General features: G+C 38.3%; 1 protein-coding gene across 2 annotated transcripts in view; it reads left to right on the forward strand.

Moving 5' to 3' along the window:
- Positions 1-981: 981 nt before the first annotated feature.
- NUP58 (nucleoporin 58) overlaps positions 982-18,855 on the forward strand; it is a 35,958-nt gene continuing 18,084 nt past the window's right edge. Inside the window, exons 1-12 of one of the 2 annotated variants that reach the window (XM_059466802.1) lie at positions 982-1,158; positions 4,735-4,874; positions 6,191-6,229; positions 7,608-7,760; positions 8,794-8,928; positions 9,426-9,536; positions 12,250-12,274; positions 12,713-12,778; positions 13,401-13,575; positions 14,850-14,929; positions 15,560-15,678; positions 17,825-17,907. In XM_059466802.1, the coding sequence (XP_059322785.1) occupies positions 1,046-1,158; positions 4,735-4,874; positions 6,191-6,229; positions 7,608-7,760; positions 8,794-8,928; positions 9,426-9,536; positions 12,250-12,274; positions 12,713-12,778; positions 13,401-13,575; positions 14,850-14,929; positions 15,560-15,678; positions 17,825-17,907 (1,239 nt within the window). In that variant the 5' untranslated portion in view covers positions 982-1,045. The remainder of the gene's footprint in view (positions 1,159-4,734; positions 4,875-6,190; positions 6,230-7,607; positions 7,761-8,793; positions 8,929-9,425; positions 9,537-12,249; positions 12,275-12,712; positions 12,779-13,400; positions 13,576-14,849; positions 14,930-15,559; positions 15,679-17,824; positions 17,908-18,855) is intronic. The other variant, XM_059466803.1, reaches the window with a different exon arrangement.

Raw genomic sequence — 18,855 nt, forward strand, 5'->3', positions numbered from 1 at the left:
AGGCTTATGTTGCCCAGAAAAAGGTACCCAGACATCCATAACTCTTTGTTTCTGTTGTCTAATAGTGTCCTAACCCAAATTATCCAAATTATTATTACTCTAATTATATTGCTATTTTTATAACCATTTTATTATCATTAAACTTTTAAAATTAAAAAAAACAAGTGATTGGTGTTTTTCACAGTAAGTGTCTTGGGAAGTCTGTTCCTTCTGAGTATCTCAGCCAGTTGGGAAAAAGAAGTGGGTGATTGGGAACTTGGCATAAAAGGGGGCTGTGTTCCCTAACAATTTTAGAGACCCCCATGGGAAATGCCCCACAGCCTTTCCCTTTATTCTAATAAAATTACAGGACTCCTCTGTCTCCTTTTTTGACATAAACCACTGGCATTTTGGATTAATTTTCCTAACAATGGGGTGACAGTAGATGTGTGGGAAGCCAGCCATTCCCTGGTCACGCAGGCCCCTGCTTCAGTCCGTGAGTCTCGCCCATGGGGATATTCCTGAAGATGGTTCTTTCTATTGTCCCTGGAGATGCTTGGTAGCCTCCACGTGCTTGAGGGCCACTGGGAGCCGCTTGCCCAATACCACGTCCAGGCAGCCTTTAAAAATCATTAGATACCCCACGACCACTTATTTGGGCAACCTGGTGAGTGCTCGGTCACTCCCGCAGTGTTTCCTGCCGTTGAGATGGAACCTGTTATATGTCAATCTGTGCCACGGTCCAGCCGCCCTGGTGGTGCCGGGGCGCAGGCGGACGCGGCGGCCCCGGCGCTCTTTCCCAGCGCGGCTCCCGCCCGTCGCTGTCCCTTTAAGGGCCGCTGGACCGTCCCGTGGTGCACCGCGGCGGGCGCGCGGAGGGCAGCGTGGCCGGCGTCCGTCCGCGCGCTCGGTGCCGCCGCTCGCTGCGCAGGTGGCGGCGGGAGCCATGCGGGGCTGAGGGGCCGCGACCGCAGCACCGACCCGCTCACCCAGCGACCCGGCCCTCGCCGCCGGCTCCCGGCCCCGCTCTCCGGCTCTTCCCGCCGCTCCCGCCGCCGCCGCCGCCATGTCTACGGGCTTCTCCTTCGGCGCGGGCACCCTGGGCTCCACGGCGGCCGCCGGGGCAGGAGGAGGAGGAGCAGCAGTCGGGGGTTTTTCCTTCGGGACCGCCACGCCGAGGTAACGCGGCTCCCCGCTCCTCTCGGCTCGGCCGTGCCTGCAGCCTCCTGCGGCCTGGGGCTGCCGCGTGGGCCCGGGCCCAGCCTGAACACGGGCCCCGGGGGGCGGGGGCCGCCCGTGCGTGTGTGAGTGAGCGAGGCATTGCCCCGGGCCCGGGGCTCCGGCAGTCCCGGCCGCAGGGCCCTTGGTGCGCCGTGTCTGCCCCGGCCTCCCTCGCCTTGTCTTCTGCGCCTGTAGAGAGAGATCTGTTCAGCAGCTTATAATTAAGGGAGTTGCTGTTCTTATTGTTCTTTGCTTTGGCTTTGGATGCGTCCCTCTACGGTTCAGCCTGGCGCTCTGAACGCAGGATGTGAATCAGATGTGCATCCAGGTTTCTCTCAGAAGTCAGTCCGCGTTTGTGTCCGCGGCGTGGAGCACGGTTGATGCCAGGGCCCACATGTTCGGCGTCCAAAAGATGTTCTGTATGTGTTTGAGAAGTTAGGTTCGAGCTAATACTTTCTAACAAAAATAACCTTCTATTCGGTGTATAGTATCTTGGAGTAAAAGGAGAACTTTGTGCATGTGATGTACGGCGGGCTCTGTACTCCAAGCGTTATGGTTTAGGTTTCTCAGAATAATAGGTAAGTCTTTCTTGTTAGTGGTTTGGGGTTTTTTTTCCCCATTTTCTGTTTCTTTGCACACAACTGGACTGGCAGAGGGTCTTTATTCTGACCTGCTTGCTGTTGTACCTCTGTTGAAGATCAAGGTTGTTGTGTCAGAGACTTTCCCAAATGTATTTAGAATTGATCCCTGTGTGTAAAGGTGTAACATTTGGAAATACCTGTTAGAACTGTCAGGAAATAGCACTGTGAGATGGAGAGAACAGAACATCTGGATCTGAAAGACATCCATTTAATTCTTGGGTTAAATGGCAGTATTGCTTCTTTGGGAGCCCATAGGAGAGGGGAATAAGATTTCTGAGTTTGTTGTAATAATGTAAGTGTTGTGGTTGTGACAGATTGATGACTTTGTTGTGTTATTTCTGCTTGGTTTTGGAGGAAGGGGGTTGTTTGGGGGTTTTGAGTTATCTCGTGGTGGTTTTCTGGGTTTTTTTTTGGTTTTTTGTTTGCTTGGTTTTTTAACTTCTACAGTAAAGCTTATGTAGATTTGATAAAGAGTTTTTCCTCTTTTGCTTTATGCCTTCTTAATGTAGGTTTCCTATGATTCAACTGAGCAAGTTAAAATACTGTTTGTTAATTCAAAACCATTCTTCTAAATGTACTGAAAAAAGAGAAACTCTTTTGTCTTGTTGATCTGCACTTTTAAAAACTGTGTATTGAACTTAAATGTTTTTGTTTGGTGGGCTTTGTTTATGTTCCAGCTGGCTTTTTTTTATCACTTAAAAAAAGTTTAATACGTGCTAAGTAATAACAGTATGGTGCTCTGTATTTTTATTCATTTATTTATTTTTTACAAGCAGGACCAGTCTTCAGGGCTGTTGGTCAAAGAATCCCATAGAGGAAGGGGCCTTCTTACTGGTTCTTGAGCATCCTTCTGAGATAATTTGCTTGAGAATGTGCTTAAGACTGTAAGAAGAAACTGTTCTTCCGAGCTGGGTCTAAAATGATATTTCCAGGTGTTGGGAGAAAATGAATTTCATTGTCTGGTCTAAGCATAAATGTCACATGACCAAGGAGTATATTCTGGTGGCTGAAAGCCTCTGTGACATGTAAGCCCATCTAATTCGTTCTTTGCACCAGCAGCCTTTCAGGTACTTGCACTCCTTTTTAGTTGTTCTTTGCTTATTGTGTTCTTCAGCCAGGGGCAGTGCTTCATTCTAGTTCTAGAATTAGAGTTCAGACCTGACTTCACTGACCTGACCTTCCCTCGTGTTCTTCCACCCATGCTTTCTCCTGCTGGTGAGAGTGCTGCGGTTACTTTGTTCCTACATTTTGGATTCTTTCTACCTTGAAAAAAAGGCCACTTCATTTTATTTGTGTTGGTTTGGGTTGGGTTTTTTTTTGTCCTCCTGTAGTGCCGAATATCACAGCTTGTACCTTAGCTTTCTTCTATGGGAATGCTGTAACACAAAAACCTCTCACAGAAGAGTCATCTACTGGAAAGATGAGACACCTAAGCTCTTGACTAGTGAGAGAAGCGCTGTGTTTTATGTTTAAGTTTCCAAGTAGTTAGGTCATAGTGCTGCAGTTTGGTATGTTGAAAGTTTGGGAGTAAAGACAGCTGAAAGGCTGTGGATCCTGTGCGACAGATTGTGCATCTTTGTCCTTCTAAACTTCTTGGCCACTCTGCTTCCTAAATTGCTGCCTAAAAAACAACTCACACCTAGTTCTGAACTTGCAGACAACTGGGCTTGCCATGAGCAGTTTTATTGAAAGCTTGAAAAGTTCTAATTCAAGAGCTAATTGTATCTTTTGGATTTACTTTTGTGTTTTGACTTGTTATTTTAGCAGCTGCCCTCATACACAAAGAGAGAGGAGATAAGGGAGAAATGAGAGAATACTGAACATCTAAAAGATAAAAGTCCTTGGTGAAGTCTAAATTGCATTTTATTTCAGTGTTGCTGTTGTACTTAAGCAAAATGTTTGTGAAAACTGAACCTGGTTTCTAAAAAGGTTCACAAATGAGACCAGGATCAAATTATTCATCTGATCTTTCATCAAATAAGAAGAAAATTTTTAAAACTACAGCCTCATTTGGGTGCTAGTAGCTGTAATTTCATTGGCTGGAGATAACCGTGATTATTCTCCTGTGTTCAGCTAAACAAGCTAATTGTAAAGCTTGTTTTCTGTTTGGCATGAAGTTTAAAATGTGTAGTCACACAAAAGAAGTATTAATGCCTTCATTTTCCTAGTGATGACTGATCTGGTTATCTCTGCTCTTTTCCCCTTCATTTGTAAAAGTAGATCTGGAAGTTGATTTTCTATGACTTTCTGACAGGTAGACAGTCTGAAAAAATACAGTGGGCATGTGGTTGGAATCTGTGCAAAAGGATAGCATTTTGGCTAGAAAATTAATTCATGCTTCAGTGTGTTTTGATAGTAAGATAGGGTGAAGCTGTGGTGTTGATGTGAATGATTCTGTGTCTCTGCTTATCACTTAAGAATGAAAGAAAGCAACACTGAAGTTTCTGGTCAGAGAACTAACTGGACATGTAACCTGCTTTGAAAAGATCATACAGATTTGTTATCAACTCTGTGCTTCCTCTAGCATTTGTTCTCTCCTTTCAGTAGCATGGAGAGAACAATTAGGCAGAATGAATGAGATATCTGGCAGAGAAAAGTTTAAATTTCTAAGTGGTCTAGTAAGATCCATCAGCTCAGCACTGGCTGAACAAATGCTGGGGTTACTGCCAGGGGAGCAATGGGAGTTACAGAGCTGTGGAAAGAAAGGGGGAATGGGCTCCTTCTTTCTGTTCAGTAGCAGTGAGCTTGGACTCTGTCTTGCCCAGCTGGGTCGTTTGTGATGAATGATGTTTGTGGAAAAGTGAATGATGGCATCTGAAAGAAATTGATGTAAGGGGGGGGAGCATTTTCATTTTGAAATAGAGTTGCTGCTAATAGTCTTATTTTGTAATAGCTCAACAGGAGGACTTAATTTTGGAACTCTGGGCTCTTCCACTGCTACGGCAACTACATCGGCTCCTTCATTGGGTTTTGGGAGTGGACTTTTTGGATCAAAATCAACCACTGGCTTTACACTAGGAAGCACCAGTACAGGTAGAGAAGAATTCTTGTACTGCAAGTTTTGGATTCAGCAGTGAAGATATAAATGATATTTACTCAAACTGGGTCATACTAAAATGTTTACTCTTTTACAGTCGTTCTGTAGCTTAGAATATTACCTACCATTTTATATTAGAATAATATTACAATTTTATAAAGCTGCTTCTTTGAGTAGTTTGAAAGATCATTCATTAAGAATTAAGTGGTACCAGTGCAGCAGAAAGACGACTGCAATTACCAGAAAACTTCCTGGGCCATGTGTAAATTGTTTTGTAGTTTGAATCCTGGTGTATTTTAAAAATCTTAACTTTTCATCCAGGATGCTCAGAATTGACTTAAGATTGAGGTATATTTAGATTTTAAAAGTAGTTTAAAACTTGGTGAGATTGTTTGCATTTGTAATGCAATACTTGTAATTCTACAGTAGTGAACATTTCTGAGTTTGTTGTTTGGGGATATTTAATGCAATATACCTGAAGAAATTGAATATTTTCTTAGGTCTCTAATTCAGCCTGTGAACATAGAGCTTCGTAATAGCAGTAATGGAGTACAAAATTATAAAGCTTTCCTGACAGGGTGGGTTTTTTTCAGCTGTCAAGCAAACATAAAAATAAATTTTACTTTGCTGCAGTATTGCTAGATAAAATGGTCTTTTTCTTCTTGTATGCTTATATGAATAGATGGGGAAAGTTCTAAGGACCAATCTACTAAAAATAAAATCAGCAATAGACTGAAAGCTTGTATTACTGTGGTTGGCTACATTGGGGTAATTTTATTTCAGTGATTCTTTTGATAATCTAATCAAATGGTTTTTAAAATATGAAGTGGCCTAACACTGCGTCCAGAATAGTCTCTTTAAAGTGGGCCAGAAACCCTAAACCAAGACAGGATTTTACAAGGACTTTAGACTCTGAAATCCTTTTCATTGTACTGTAAATCTGCTGGTATGCATGCTGATGTTATGTACTACCATGTGGCTAAAAAAATACATGGTACAATTTCTAGAATTTTGAAATTTCAGATAATATACTGCTGTGTTAACATCAGCTTCACTGTTAGCAGCATCTTACAAAGACAAGTTACGTTTTTTGAAATCAGTTGCGCTTTAATTTCTGCTGCTGGTGTTTACCCATAATGTTTTCTGTGTTAGTATATTATTTTTCAATGCACTACAGAAAAAGAACTTGTGTAATAGCTGTCTCATAATGTTGCATTAGTTCAGGATTTTGTTTCATGTTTTTTACTGTCACAGCTTCTCTGTGGCCTTCTATTTCTGTTCTTACCCTGTTCATTTGTTCTTATTCTTAAAGCAGGAACAGCAACAACTATTGCTACAGGACTGACATTAGGTAAGGACCTAATTTGGATTTTAATATTACATAGACAAAAATCTCCAAGAGTTAAATCTTTCTTGTAATGTATGGAGCTAGTGATCAAATGTGAGCTTTATTCCCCCATAACTAATTGCTGTTGGCTTTGCAACCCAAATGTTAAGGCTGTAAATCAGAATGGAGCCCTGAAGTTCTGGGCACTCTTACTTGTTAAATGATTCAGTTCTTGTACAACAATGGCAGTCAGAAGTTGGACTTTGTATTTATGTTCCCCTAATTAGTTTCATCCTTCAGCAGAGGGAAAGGGAGATCTGTTACCAAAGAATTATTCATACAGAATCTCTTGGTCTAGTGAATCCTGTGTGAACATGTTTGTTTGGTAATTATCTCTTTAAGAAAAATAAAGATGATAGAACTGGGAACAGACTTTGAGAATATTTTTTGTTTCTCTGATCCATCTGTGGTGAGTATTTTGTAGTTGTCATTAGAAGCACAGGAGTATATGGGTTGCTGTTAGCTTGGTTTTGATTTTGTTTTCTTTTTAAACAGCAGCTGAGGTCTGAGGAGTAACTGAGTTTGGTTATCACTAATGTTAAGGTTGGAGGTGCTACAAGACACCATGCAGTCAAAGAACTTAGGAAGCCATACTATGAATAAATAGGTAAAAATAGTGTTGAATAAAGAAGGAAATCAAAAGGGCAGAAGGGAGAAGCAGCAGCTAACCCAGGAGAGGCTGTGTGATACATAGTCATGTGGAAATCAGTACTATGCAGATGAACATTAATTCTTTTCACTAGCTGGATGAAAATATGTCATCCAAAACAGCAGTTACTGAGAATACAAAGTATGTGTTTGCTGTTGTGGTTTGAGTATGTACGTGCACACCCCTTTACTTTGTAATAGGGATTCTAGAACGTGAAATGTGTTCTTACTATGAAAACAGCAGGAACTAGAAATTGTTTTGCTTCAAAAATGTTTAAAAGCTTTGAGGGAGTAACATTTGCATTCATTTTGGTGTGCCTGTCTAATTGGGAATTTGTAGTCTGTGTTATGAGCAGTATTGTTTATAGCTCCATTTTCCAATGTTTGTGTCATCTACTAGATGCTTTTGGTGGAAGTAGGTTTTTTTTAATACAGTTTTAGGATTCTAGTAGGTATAATTGCCAGTCCAGAATTAAAGCCCACTGGATCCCTAGGATTTCTGGAGCAAAAAATGCCTGTGCAAACCACTGAAATTCATTAGAAAGTTCTGTGGGAATATTTTACTTGATGCAAGTGATCTGTTGTGCTGCCTCACTCAGGCTGGTTAAGTGAGATGCAGAAGAGGTGGTGAGTTTAGCTTTCATTCTCAAACAGAATGTTTCAAGAGTGATAACTGGTTTTGGATTTCTTCTAGGCACACCTGCCACCACATCAGCAGCTACCACAGGCTTTAGTTTAGGTTTCAGCAAACCTGCAGGTTCAGCCACACCATTTGCTTTACCTGTTACTTCTACCTCAGCGGGTGGCCTGTCATTATCATCTGCTCTCACATCAACTCCTGCAGCAGGTAAGAAAATGTTTAGGGGTATGGGGCTATTTTTTGTTTGCTTGTTAACAATAAAACTTTATTGTATAACAGTTCCACATCTGTTTTTCTATCATTTATGTAATCTTGTGGCCCATGAATAAAGGGGTTCATTTGACTTCTCGAGTTCTAAATTTGGGTACCCTAATACAGACAGAATTATGGTCAGAGAACCTAGTGCTATAGACAGCATATAATCCAAGTCATTAGAGGTGTAGCAAGAGCTGATTTGTCATTTACAATTATTTTTCTTATTGTTAACCTCACTAAAGATTGAAAGCTTCCTTCTTATGCAGCTGCAAATTTGGGAAATGCCTACCTGTTGGGAATGGCCTGAAATGGTTAACTAGCATTGGAAATAATGTTTTTAAACATTTTAAATTACTTCTCATATTATCATTCCTGTCATCATATTTAACTCAGCTGAACTGCACCATGCATGATTGAGACTCTTATTTTTCTTAACTTTCGAAGTCTGCATTTGAGCTCACCTCTCCAAGCTCAGTGTCCTCTGTTCACTGTCCCTTTATGCCTGTGGTCTTTCTCTACTCAGTTCTTCCGTTTATTACTAATAATTTTTAATTGGTATTCCAGAAGGCAGCTCAAACCACCATGGAAATGTTATTGTAGCATGTGTCTTGTGTAAATATTTTAATGTTAAAACAATGAAATTTCAGCATTTTAATATAAAAATCACTGTCATTTACTAGTTCAGTTATGCTGTAAAATAAATTCTGTCCTAGGTTCTAGAATCTGTAATGGTCTGGGCGACTGCCACAATTTTTGTATAGTTGCAGGTAAATATGGACTAATTAGGGTTATGATGTTGCAAAGCAAAATAACATGTAATTCAAAAGGCTATGGCTTTGTGTGAAAACTCTGCAGGAAATAAAAACATTTATTATCCAATTATGATAAAGATGCTGTTGCTGTTCAGACCTTTCAGTTATTTTAGATTGTCTATGGATGTATTTGAAGGCAGTGTCTGCATTAATCTGGTTTCTTTTCTCTACAGGAACTACTGGCTTTACATTAAATTTGGGTGGCACAACTGCTCCAACTACAACTGCTTCCACAGGCCTTTCCTTAGGAGGAGCCTTAGCAGGCTTAGGAGGTTCACTCTTCCAGAATACAAGCACAGCAGCAACAGGTGAAAGTTATTTTAGTTTTTTCTCCTGTCTCGAAACAATGACATTTACTGTGTGATTGTACAATGTAAGATTTCATTTATACAAAGTGTTAACACTGTGGGAGTGTAGTTTTTAACAGTGTTAAGAACAGTGTTGCTATCCATAGACAATAAAAATGAAACTGAAAAAATTGTCTCCTTTCTTAAATTAATTTTTACTGAACACTTTTTCAAAAGTGAAAATATAAGGGAATCTTTGTCATTCCCATAATTGGCTCGAGGAAGTTGATGACATATGGGGAGAGAACAATGATACATGACTATCTATGGAGAAATGGAAAGCTCTTTATTTTTGATGTGTGTTGGTCTGAATAAAATATTTCACTGTCAGTGTTGTTGTCAGAGACTTCACTGTCATTTCATTGCTTCCTTTTTTAGCTCTAGAGGAAGAATTTGTGCTGTTGTTGTAGTCTTGATAACACTGCAAAAGGTGAAAATACTGTTTGGATTTTTTGTAGGACTTGGGCAGAATGCTTTGGGTTTGTCTCTGGGGACAACTGCAGCTCCTTCAACTACTGCCAGTGAAGGGCTTGGTGGCATTGATTTTAGCAGTTCTTCAGACAAAAAGAGTAAGTTTGTTTTAAAACATTTTTTAAATTGAGATGATTATCAGAACACTGCAGCAAAGACTTTTATTGGGTTAGGAATGTGGGATTAAAGTTGACAACTTTAACTTCGCTCTTTCAAAGGCATTTCAGTTGATTTCATTCTTAGATATTGTGTTTGTACAGAAGAACAAGATTGTGTTTGCAAATGCAATGTAATACTAATTATTAATTTAAAATATATATAAGCTTGAGAACCAGGATGTAAATCCTTGAGCTTCTTGGGAGTGAAGACTCAGAGCTGCTTGCAGAGATCCCATCACAGGTTTCTGCTCTGTGTCAGATTGTCACTAGAGGGAGGAGCAGAGCTATGTTTAAGTAGTGTGTTACAAGTATGAAGAGCACTGGGTTGAAATTGCTGTTGTCCAGCTGTAACAGATCTTAAACTTGTTTTTTTCTTTTGAAAGCCTGCACAACTAAAGTGTCCTAATTTTAGATGTTACTCTTCCAAACTGTTTCTGGTAGTGTGTAGTTATATATGAGATGTTCTGTCAGGTTGTTAAAAGCAGTTATAAAATCTTTACTTCTGTGATAGCTTTAAAGTACTTAAGTAAGGGAATGTTGAGCATTGACATATGGACTCTTGTTAATTTGCCTTGCTTCTACTGGGGAATCTGTTGATTTAATCTCTTTATTTCATTCAGGACTGAAATTTTGAATTAGGTATGCCAACAGTTAAATGAGAAGAAAATACATAAGCTCCATGAAACCAGCTTAGAGAGTAGCATAATTCATGGAGAGAGTGTTTTTACTTGTAAAAGAGAGGACATATTGACTGTCAAAACTGGAATACTCTGGATGATGTTGATTGTTTTTAGAATTTATTACTGAAACTTGGGGTAATGAAAAGGCCCTGACACTTAGGGGATTTCCATTACTATAATATTTGGATATCACAATACTTCCATAGCATACAAATATCATAAAATAAGGACCAGAGAGCCAGAGAGTGAAAATCTACTTTGATAATAGTGTTGTTTAGTTCACCTGTTAGGATGGAAACTTAAATGAGTAACCTACATTCCCCTGTATGTTGTATAGTGGAACTGCTGAGTTGGACTGTTGCTGTCAGGATGAGCAGAGATCCCTTAGCTAAGCAGTGGGAAATGTCAAAGGAGACTTTTTTTGAGATTTTAATTCAGAAGGGTTTCCCTTAAAGGCTAGTGCTAGCTTAAGCAGCCTTTATGAATATCCCTACCTGTGTGCTGCTACTTAGTTCTGTCATTTCAGTTTGTACTACTATATGAGGAACTGCATTAAGATTTGAGAGTGGTGGCACCATGGTTTTGAGGGTTTTATTTGCCCTTTGCTCGTGAAGGAAAGGAAGGGGGTGATATGGCTATGAAAGAAAAGTGCCCTAGCAATCCCAGCACTAGCCTGTGTTCTCTCTTTTAGAACTGGTAATAAAAGTTTTTGCTTCTGATCATCTAGTATTTCTTTAAAATATGGCTGCAGGGAATAAAAACCTATTCTAATTCATATTTTCTTCTTGTATTGCTAAGAGAATGTTAAAAAAAGTAAAATCTGAAGCACTTACTTGCCTAGAAAGTAGCAAAATCTGATGTCAAATTTTTGTCTTGTAAGTATTGTGACATACAGCAACAACTTCAATAGAAAGAAGTGTCTGGAGTACAAAAGTAAAGTGTGCATAGCTTTCTGCCTATTTTTTAGATTATCATTTAGATGAAGTCTTAAATTCTGGTGTATGTCCATCATGTTTTTTTCCCCTCTAATTTTGTGTAGATATTTTTTTTCCCGTTAGTAGAAGCCATAGGGAATTTTTGTGAGTGCAATCAGTCTAAAGTCCTGGGTGACGGTCCACCAACAGTTTAAATAGATGTTGCTTCTAAAAGTAATACTTTCTGCTGGCAGGAGCACTGACTTGTGCGGCTTCAAATGTCTGTGGTACTAGCATTAGCTGTGTAGCTGCTTTCTGCCTTTGTGGCTCTGACAGGATGTGAATTAGATTCAGCTGAAGAAGGTGAAGCCCTTTTCTCGGGCTGAGTGAGTGCTCTTCCTAGCAGACTGCTGTGGGATGGAATGCAATTACTGCCACAGCCATAACTAGAAATAGTTGTGCCCTGTTATGCATGATGCTGTTTTCAGCTCTGTTCTGTCACTCAGAGGCATTTGGCATCTTGATCCACAGATGTGCAGTTTATAGTGTAGGTGGCAGGTAAGCCGTAGTATTTTCAGTTCTGTAAAATCTCACTCACTTCTGGAATTAATGCAATAGCAGAATTCTTTGACGAAGCTCAGTGGGCAAGTGTTCATTTCCTTCATATCTGAGAGGAGTCTGCCATTGCTGAATTTAAACACTTGAATGTTTTGTGGGTTCAGGTCAAAGTGAGTTGAGGTTGCATAAGCAGAACAGGTTTCTTATGCAACTGTAGTTGTTGATGTGTTTGTAGTGAATTGTGTAGTGACACAAGAGGTTGTTACTCTGAGTGACAGGAAGTTAGCACTTCAATTGTTGAGCCATTGTTCCTGAAAATATAGTTACCTCTGAAGGGGTTGTAAATTAAAACCCATATTTTCTTACAGCTAGCCTAGTCTGTTCCACTTATCATGAGAAATCAAGTAGATTGTAGTCATTAGTTCTTCCTTAAAATCTCATTAAGATTCTTTTGTTTGTTCTTCAAAGCTTTATTTATGACCTACAGTTTTTATCTTCTAGGTGACAAAACAGGAACAAGGCCAGAGTAAGTGTCAGATTTTCTTTATGTTCCATGTTGTAATAGAAAAAACTAAACAAATATTTTCACTTTTTTGCTGGTTTGATATTGAAAAAATATCTGCATAACCAACATTTGCCATATAGGTAATTTAGTAATGTTTGGTCATGATTTTAAGCAATTCTTCCTTCAAATGCAATACCTACAGCATATCTGGCATCTGCCATAGACCGATCATCTGATCCGAAATGTGGTTTCTGCAAACTTGCAAAGTTCTCACACCACATGCTTGAACCCTGGCATAGGATCTGTGTTTGTTAATCCAAGTCACTCCTAGTTGCAATATTCATGCAATGAGTGCAAAACTCTGTAATCACTCACCTGAATGTTCAGTGATATTTACTAGACATGTAAAAATGTTTGGCAGTATTGAAGGACCACCTAAACATTCATTGTCTCTCGTAGAGATAGCAAAGCGCTGAAGGATGAAAATCTACCTCCAGTTATATGTCAAGATGTAGAAAATTTACAGTGAGTAGTGGTTTTTATTTATGATGGTTGTTTAGCAAAAGTATCGTATACTGTTGATGCTCTGTGACAAGAACATGTTCCTGCAGGCTGCATGAAGCCTACATTTTTCTCAGAGTATTAAGCCTGTTGCACATGCATAGTGAGCATTGAACCTTATATCCGTATTGCATGTGCATCTTGGATCTTGTATGGAATAGAGAATTATAAGTGTCTTCTCTTGGGCAGGAAGGAAATGGTTTGTAGACTGGGCTGCATGCCTTGTATTTGTGAGTTCAAAGTGACAATTGCTTTTACACAGATGCTCATGTATTACTGTATATATAAAATGTTCTGTATATCTTAGTTTGTCGGGGTCAATGTAACATTTTTAAACACTTGCTATTTAAAATTGAGGAATTTGGGGAAGGGGGATTGCTTTTGTTTTGGTTCGGTTATTTACAGTATTAGCATGCTAGGAGTTAGTACTATGCCCTATGGTAATTTTACTGTTCAGTACTTGGTTTTGGAAAAATAAATTTAATAGCTATTTAAATAATGTGAACAAGAGGTAAACACATGGGTACTTCAGGTTCATTATCTAATGTTTCTTTCCTCCCCACCCCTGTTTTTTTACCTTCCCCAGGAAATTTGTGAAAGAACAAAAACAAGTTCAGGAAGAAATTAGTAGAATGTCCTCTAAAGCGATGCTTAAAGTTCAAGAAGACATTAAAGCTTTGAAACAGCTTCTCTCTGTAGTTGCCAGTGGGCTACAGAGAAACATTCTTAATATTGACAAGCTGAAAGTTGAAACTGCACAGGTATAATTGAATATAACCTTTGTTATGTAGAGTTTTTATGCTGATTATTTCATATAGAATAGCTAGCCTTTTTTATCAGTCAAGTTAACATGTGTCCCCACTAAACAGCTGTAAACAGAATGAAAAATTGAATCACTTCTGATCTCTTTGAAGTTACTGGGGGAAACTGAAATTTGTGCTGTCAGTATTTTTAGATAAGTACAACAGCAGTAAAATGACTTCTATTCAGGAAAGCAGTCCTACATAGCGAAGGCGATAGACAGGAATGTGTGTGCGCTTTAGTTCAATTTTAGTAGTACATTCAGCTGCTAGTGAAGACACATTTGTAACAACATGATAGACTCTGGAGCAGCAAAAATACAAAGACACGTTCTTCTGATGGCTTTGGAGGGAAAAAAAAAACAGATTACCCTATAATGTTTTAGGGACCAAAATTTCTTGATAAGCACTACTATTCATTTAGGGAACTTAAGTCACATATCTGTCCACCAATCTGTGTCTGAACTGTGCAGACAGTTTGATCTCAAGTTCTGATGCAGATGCTTTTCAAGTTCTCTACCACCTTTGTTTCAACTAGCATGTAAATAAGTGATAATTTATTCTCAAGTCAAAAAGTTGATGTTTTTCTGTATTCTATAGTTGCCCCTTTTCAACAGTTTTCTATGAAAACAAAAGCTAGTTAATGATATTTTTATATTTCTGTACATAATTCAGTTGAGTGTAGTCACAGAACCAGGCACTGAGAAATTCTTAATGGTAAAATTATTGGGAAGTATTAAGCAGAAGTGTATACTGTAATTATAATGTATAACATTATAATTTCCATAGAGAGGCATTTTTCTAACGTGATTTATGTTTTTTTAAAAAGTCAAAATAACCCTTTTTTTCCTATTTTTTCTCTTTTAGGTGTGTTATTCCTTGTACTTGACTATTGCTTTTTTCCCCCTTTACCCCTCAATAATTACAATATTTCTGAAGTAAAATTAAAAAAATTGTCTCTGACAGTTTACTGTAGTATTTTCTCAACTTCTGAGCACTTAATGTGCTTTCAGTATGTGCTGTCTTTTGTTCTGTCCCCAAACTTTTGTTGGTATTTGCAGTTCTCCAACTTTCTGATAGTCAGTTCTTTGGATAAATTCTGATCAAATTTTATCACAGTGTTAAATACATGAAGAAAATACTTTATGTGAGTGAAGAGTAGAGTCCTAACATTTTTATTTTTGAACACTTTGTGCAGAAGCTTATATTTTATTAATTTTCTCGTGTTTATTTAGGAGCTAAAGAATGCGGAAATAGCATTGCGAACACAGAAAACTCCTCCTGGTCTTCAGCATGAAAATACAGCCCCAGCAGAGTAAGTTACTGTTACTCGTAGAAAATAGTCGATAATACAACTTGAAGAAGAGGAAAATTGAGGATACCTTATTGGAGCCTTTCAGTACTTAACATGCACTTGTACAAAAAGCAGGGACAGAATTTTTAGTAGGGCCTATTATGACGGGGACAATGATTTTAAACTGAAGCAGGCAGACTCAAGGAAGAAACTTTTTCGATGAGCGTGGTAAAAGTGGAAAAAGTTGCCCAGTGACATATTGGATGCCCTGTCCCCGGAAGCATTCAAGGTCAGGATGTCCTTTCTTATGGCAGGGGATTTGGAAGGGACCTTTCAAGGTCATCTAGTCCAACCCAACTGTTTAAAGATTCTATGAACTTCATAATAGGATTTTTTTCCCTTGCTTTTTGTAACATGTGTACGGAATGCTTCATAGAATTGGTGTTTTATTTCTTCACTTAAATTATCTTTGTGTCTTCAACATGAAAAATACCCTTCACTCTTGTTGCGATTGTAGAGTGACATCAACAATGTCATACAACCTAACTGCAATTAATTGAACAAAAATTGGCGGCTAACAGAGATCAGGTAAAAAATTTCAGACAAATTAGTAAAGTTTAATCATGCAATTTCACTGTATTACCTATCTAGCTACTTCAGAATCTTGGTCGAACAGTTTGAAGTACAGCTGCAGCAGTACAGGCAACAAATTGAAGAACTGGAAAATCATCTTGCTACTCAAGCAAATAATTCACACATAACTCCACAAGGTAAATGTTTCACTTCTAATCTTTTGTACACAAAGAATTTAGCAACTTATCATTATAACTTAGTAATTAAACTTTCCCCTCTTTCGTTGTTGGGTTTTCTCATTTAATGTACTGAACAAATTATTGTTCAGATGAATTCTGTAGTTGTTCAAGGTAAAGATTTGGAATTAAAAGTTCCATTCATAAGGGTTCTTGAGCTATTTAACATGGATCCATTTACTGAGTTGCGATTTTTAAGCCTGGTTTGTTTTTACATCTGCATCTCCCTTCACCATCTAGCTGATGTCTGGCACCTTCTATTTTGCACTGGCCTTCTGGCCAGACAAATGTGGGTGCCTGGTCTGTCAGCACCAGATCAAAATGAGAACTTTTCCTTAGTTTGCAGCCTGTTGGTTTTGCTGTCAATTCTGAACAACTGAGAACATTGTATTTTGTTTGCTGCCACATCATTCAATCTTGAGAAAATCTCTCTGGTCAAATAATGCTGACCTCTGGGCAGTAGTCTTCTAGTTGTTTACCATTCCTGTGGTCATAGACAGCTTTATATTCTGGACCATTTTAGATACAGGTCCTGCAATAAGTAATGTTTTCAAGTGCTTGTCTTTTTGTGCTAAGTGCTACTTGAACATCTTGCCAACACAGAATGGTGCACAAATTTTATATGGACTTTATATGTCAAAAAGCAAGAGGACTGTCTAGATCTAGCTTCCATAGTAAAAGATCTGCTGAATCTTGAGGGTTCTCTATCTTTGTGTGACCGTCTTCTCCATCAAGAATGAGAAGGACACCTTCACAGGTTTTCCTGAGGTTTTCACCAGTTTCTGCTATAACCAAAAGGTTCCTTGCTTGTGTAGGCAAGGTTCAATCTGTTGTGTCAGTTTGAGCATATTGTCAGCAGTACCTGGTGATCTAGTCAACACTATTGCATATGTAGCTGTTATCATACAGAAAAAAACTTCATTTGCCATGCAGATTTCCATGACTCGATGTCCTGAAAATTTTGCAATATCTTGTAGTGTCAGTACCAGCAAATTGCCTCCAGACCAATTTGAAACTTGTGACCAGTCTTCCTAGATACTGCTGCTTCCACAACCCTGTGGGCTGGCATGAATTGATTCTACAGCTTTCCTGTTTTTCAAGGGTGAAATTCCTCTATGGACAGGCAAACATTTTCAGTTCAAGAATCATTTCTAGATCTATACATCTTCAAGAACTTGATAGCTACTATATGCATTTCAGTGTACATATATCTAAATATATTTGTGTTCAGGCTATGTGTATCATTCAGAGGAAACATAGTAGCTGATCTTTTCACAATGAAAGAACAACTTCAGTACTTTTATGTCCTCCACTTCGGTACATTGTTTCAGTGCTTCTATGAGAACAGCATTTTTTTGTGAGCAGATACCTCATTCTGCCAAAATCCTTGAGATTTTCCCTTTGGTGCTAAGGTTTTGCCTTAGTGTTGGGTCAGTGCCCTGAAAATACTTTTGTATCTCTGTGGGAAATAGAATATCCCAAATAAAAGGCAAGAAGCTCCCTGTTGGTCTTTCTCTGATTATGATATCCTCGTTGGTAGAGCCAGATTAAGAGATCCTGTGATGCTTATTAATTATGTCTTTAAAATGTAAATAAAGCTTTCATTCTACTACTTCTGACAAAATCAACTGAACACTTAAGTATGTTTTAAGTCAGAAAGAGTGGAAAATATATACAAAGGCAAGCAAATCTGATTTAATGTATCTAGGTAAAAGCCAGTGAGGTAAATAATGTTCCTATGTAATTAGGTTACAATTAGTTTAAATGTTACTTTTTCTATATAATGGAGTCATAGGAAGCTTTTTACCATATATATAAAAATAAATCTGAGAAAACGGTACCTTTCAAAATAAAGTTGGAAGCCCTGTCGGAAAGTTATTAATTATAATTAATTAATTAACATTTATTAATTATTTTAAATCAATTATCCAAATCCTTGGGATAATTTGTGGCACCCAATTTCTTGCTCAAATCTCATTTCATGAAATTGTTTGTGCTTTGTGTGCTGTATGGGTTTTAGGTGATTTCCTTACTTTGGTACAAACACTAAATCTTTTCTTCTGATAATGAGATTGTTACTTACCAATATTTTATGTGCATCTTACAGATTTGTCTATGGCTATGCAGAAAATCTATCAAACATTTGTAGCTTTAGCTGCACAACTTCAGTCAATACATGAAAATGTAAAGGTATGTTTTGATGTGTTCCTGTGTATTTCCTGTATGCCTGTAAAGGGTCATCTTCAGGTGGTTTTGTTTTGGGTTTGTTTGTTTGGTGGTTTTGTTTTTGGGGGTTTTTTTTGTCCTTATGTTAAATTGACTGCTTTTAAAAATTTTCAAACTGTCCTGGAGAAGTGCTTTGATTAAAAACTAGCTTTTGTTCAACTGAAGTTGCATATAAAGTATTTACTAATTGGGATGACAGCAACTGACCACAATCATTTGTGTTACAAAATGTTTTTCATTTAACTCCTTTCCTTCTAATAGTTGATTTTTAAAATGTCTGTTTTCAAAATCATGCTTGTATGTTTTGATTTTTGCCCAATGACCTCTTGATCTCAAGCAAAGATGATCTAAATCTGCTCTTGCTCAAATAGATAACAGGAGAAAAAAAAAGTGACTTTCCATATGTAAGATTTTTCAGCATATCAAAGAGTGTTGGTTAGAAAGTTGTGTGCTGTTCATTTATTGTTTTTAAACCTGGCTTTCAGGGTAAGTAGTATTTGTAGAAAGAAAAATAAAAGTATCAAAGGTTAGATATCAAAGGTCCTAATTAGGCCTGTTTTTTCCATCACAGACTAGGGCTCATTCCATTTCCATTTTCCCATTTACTGTTCTGCATATGTTCACAAAATGTCACTGTCCTCCAATCCTTTCAATCCATGATTTTTCTTGAAACCATCAGAATCCTTCCTGGCTACAAAAAACCAAACCAAAACAAACCAACTTGAAGAAGAGTACAAATGTTTGAATTTGTTTCTGCTAAGTGACTTTCTTAATGGAAATAGCTCTGTTAAAACTTCTTCTGGTTTCCTTCTCTGAGCTTCTTCTGCGCTGCATTGCTAGTTCGCTAAACATCTGAAATTTTTTACTTTTTCTGAATAAAGTTCAGAAATACTGAGGATCTTGTATGATCTT

This window comes from Ammospiza nelsoni, chromosome 2 (assembly GCF_027579445.1).
Source record: "Ammospiza nelsoni isolate bAmmNel1 chromosome 2, bAmmNel1.pri, whole genome shotgun sequence".
In the NCBI taxonomy this organism is placed as follows: Eukaryota; Metazoa; Chordata; class Aves; order Passeriformes; family Passerellidae; genus Ammospiza; species Ammospiza nelsoni.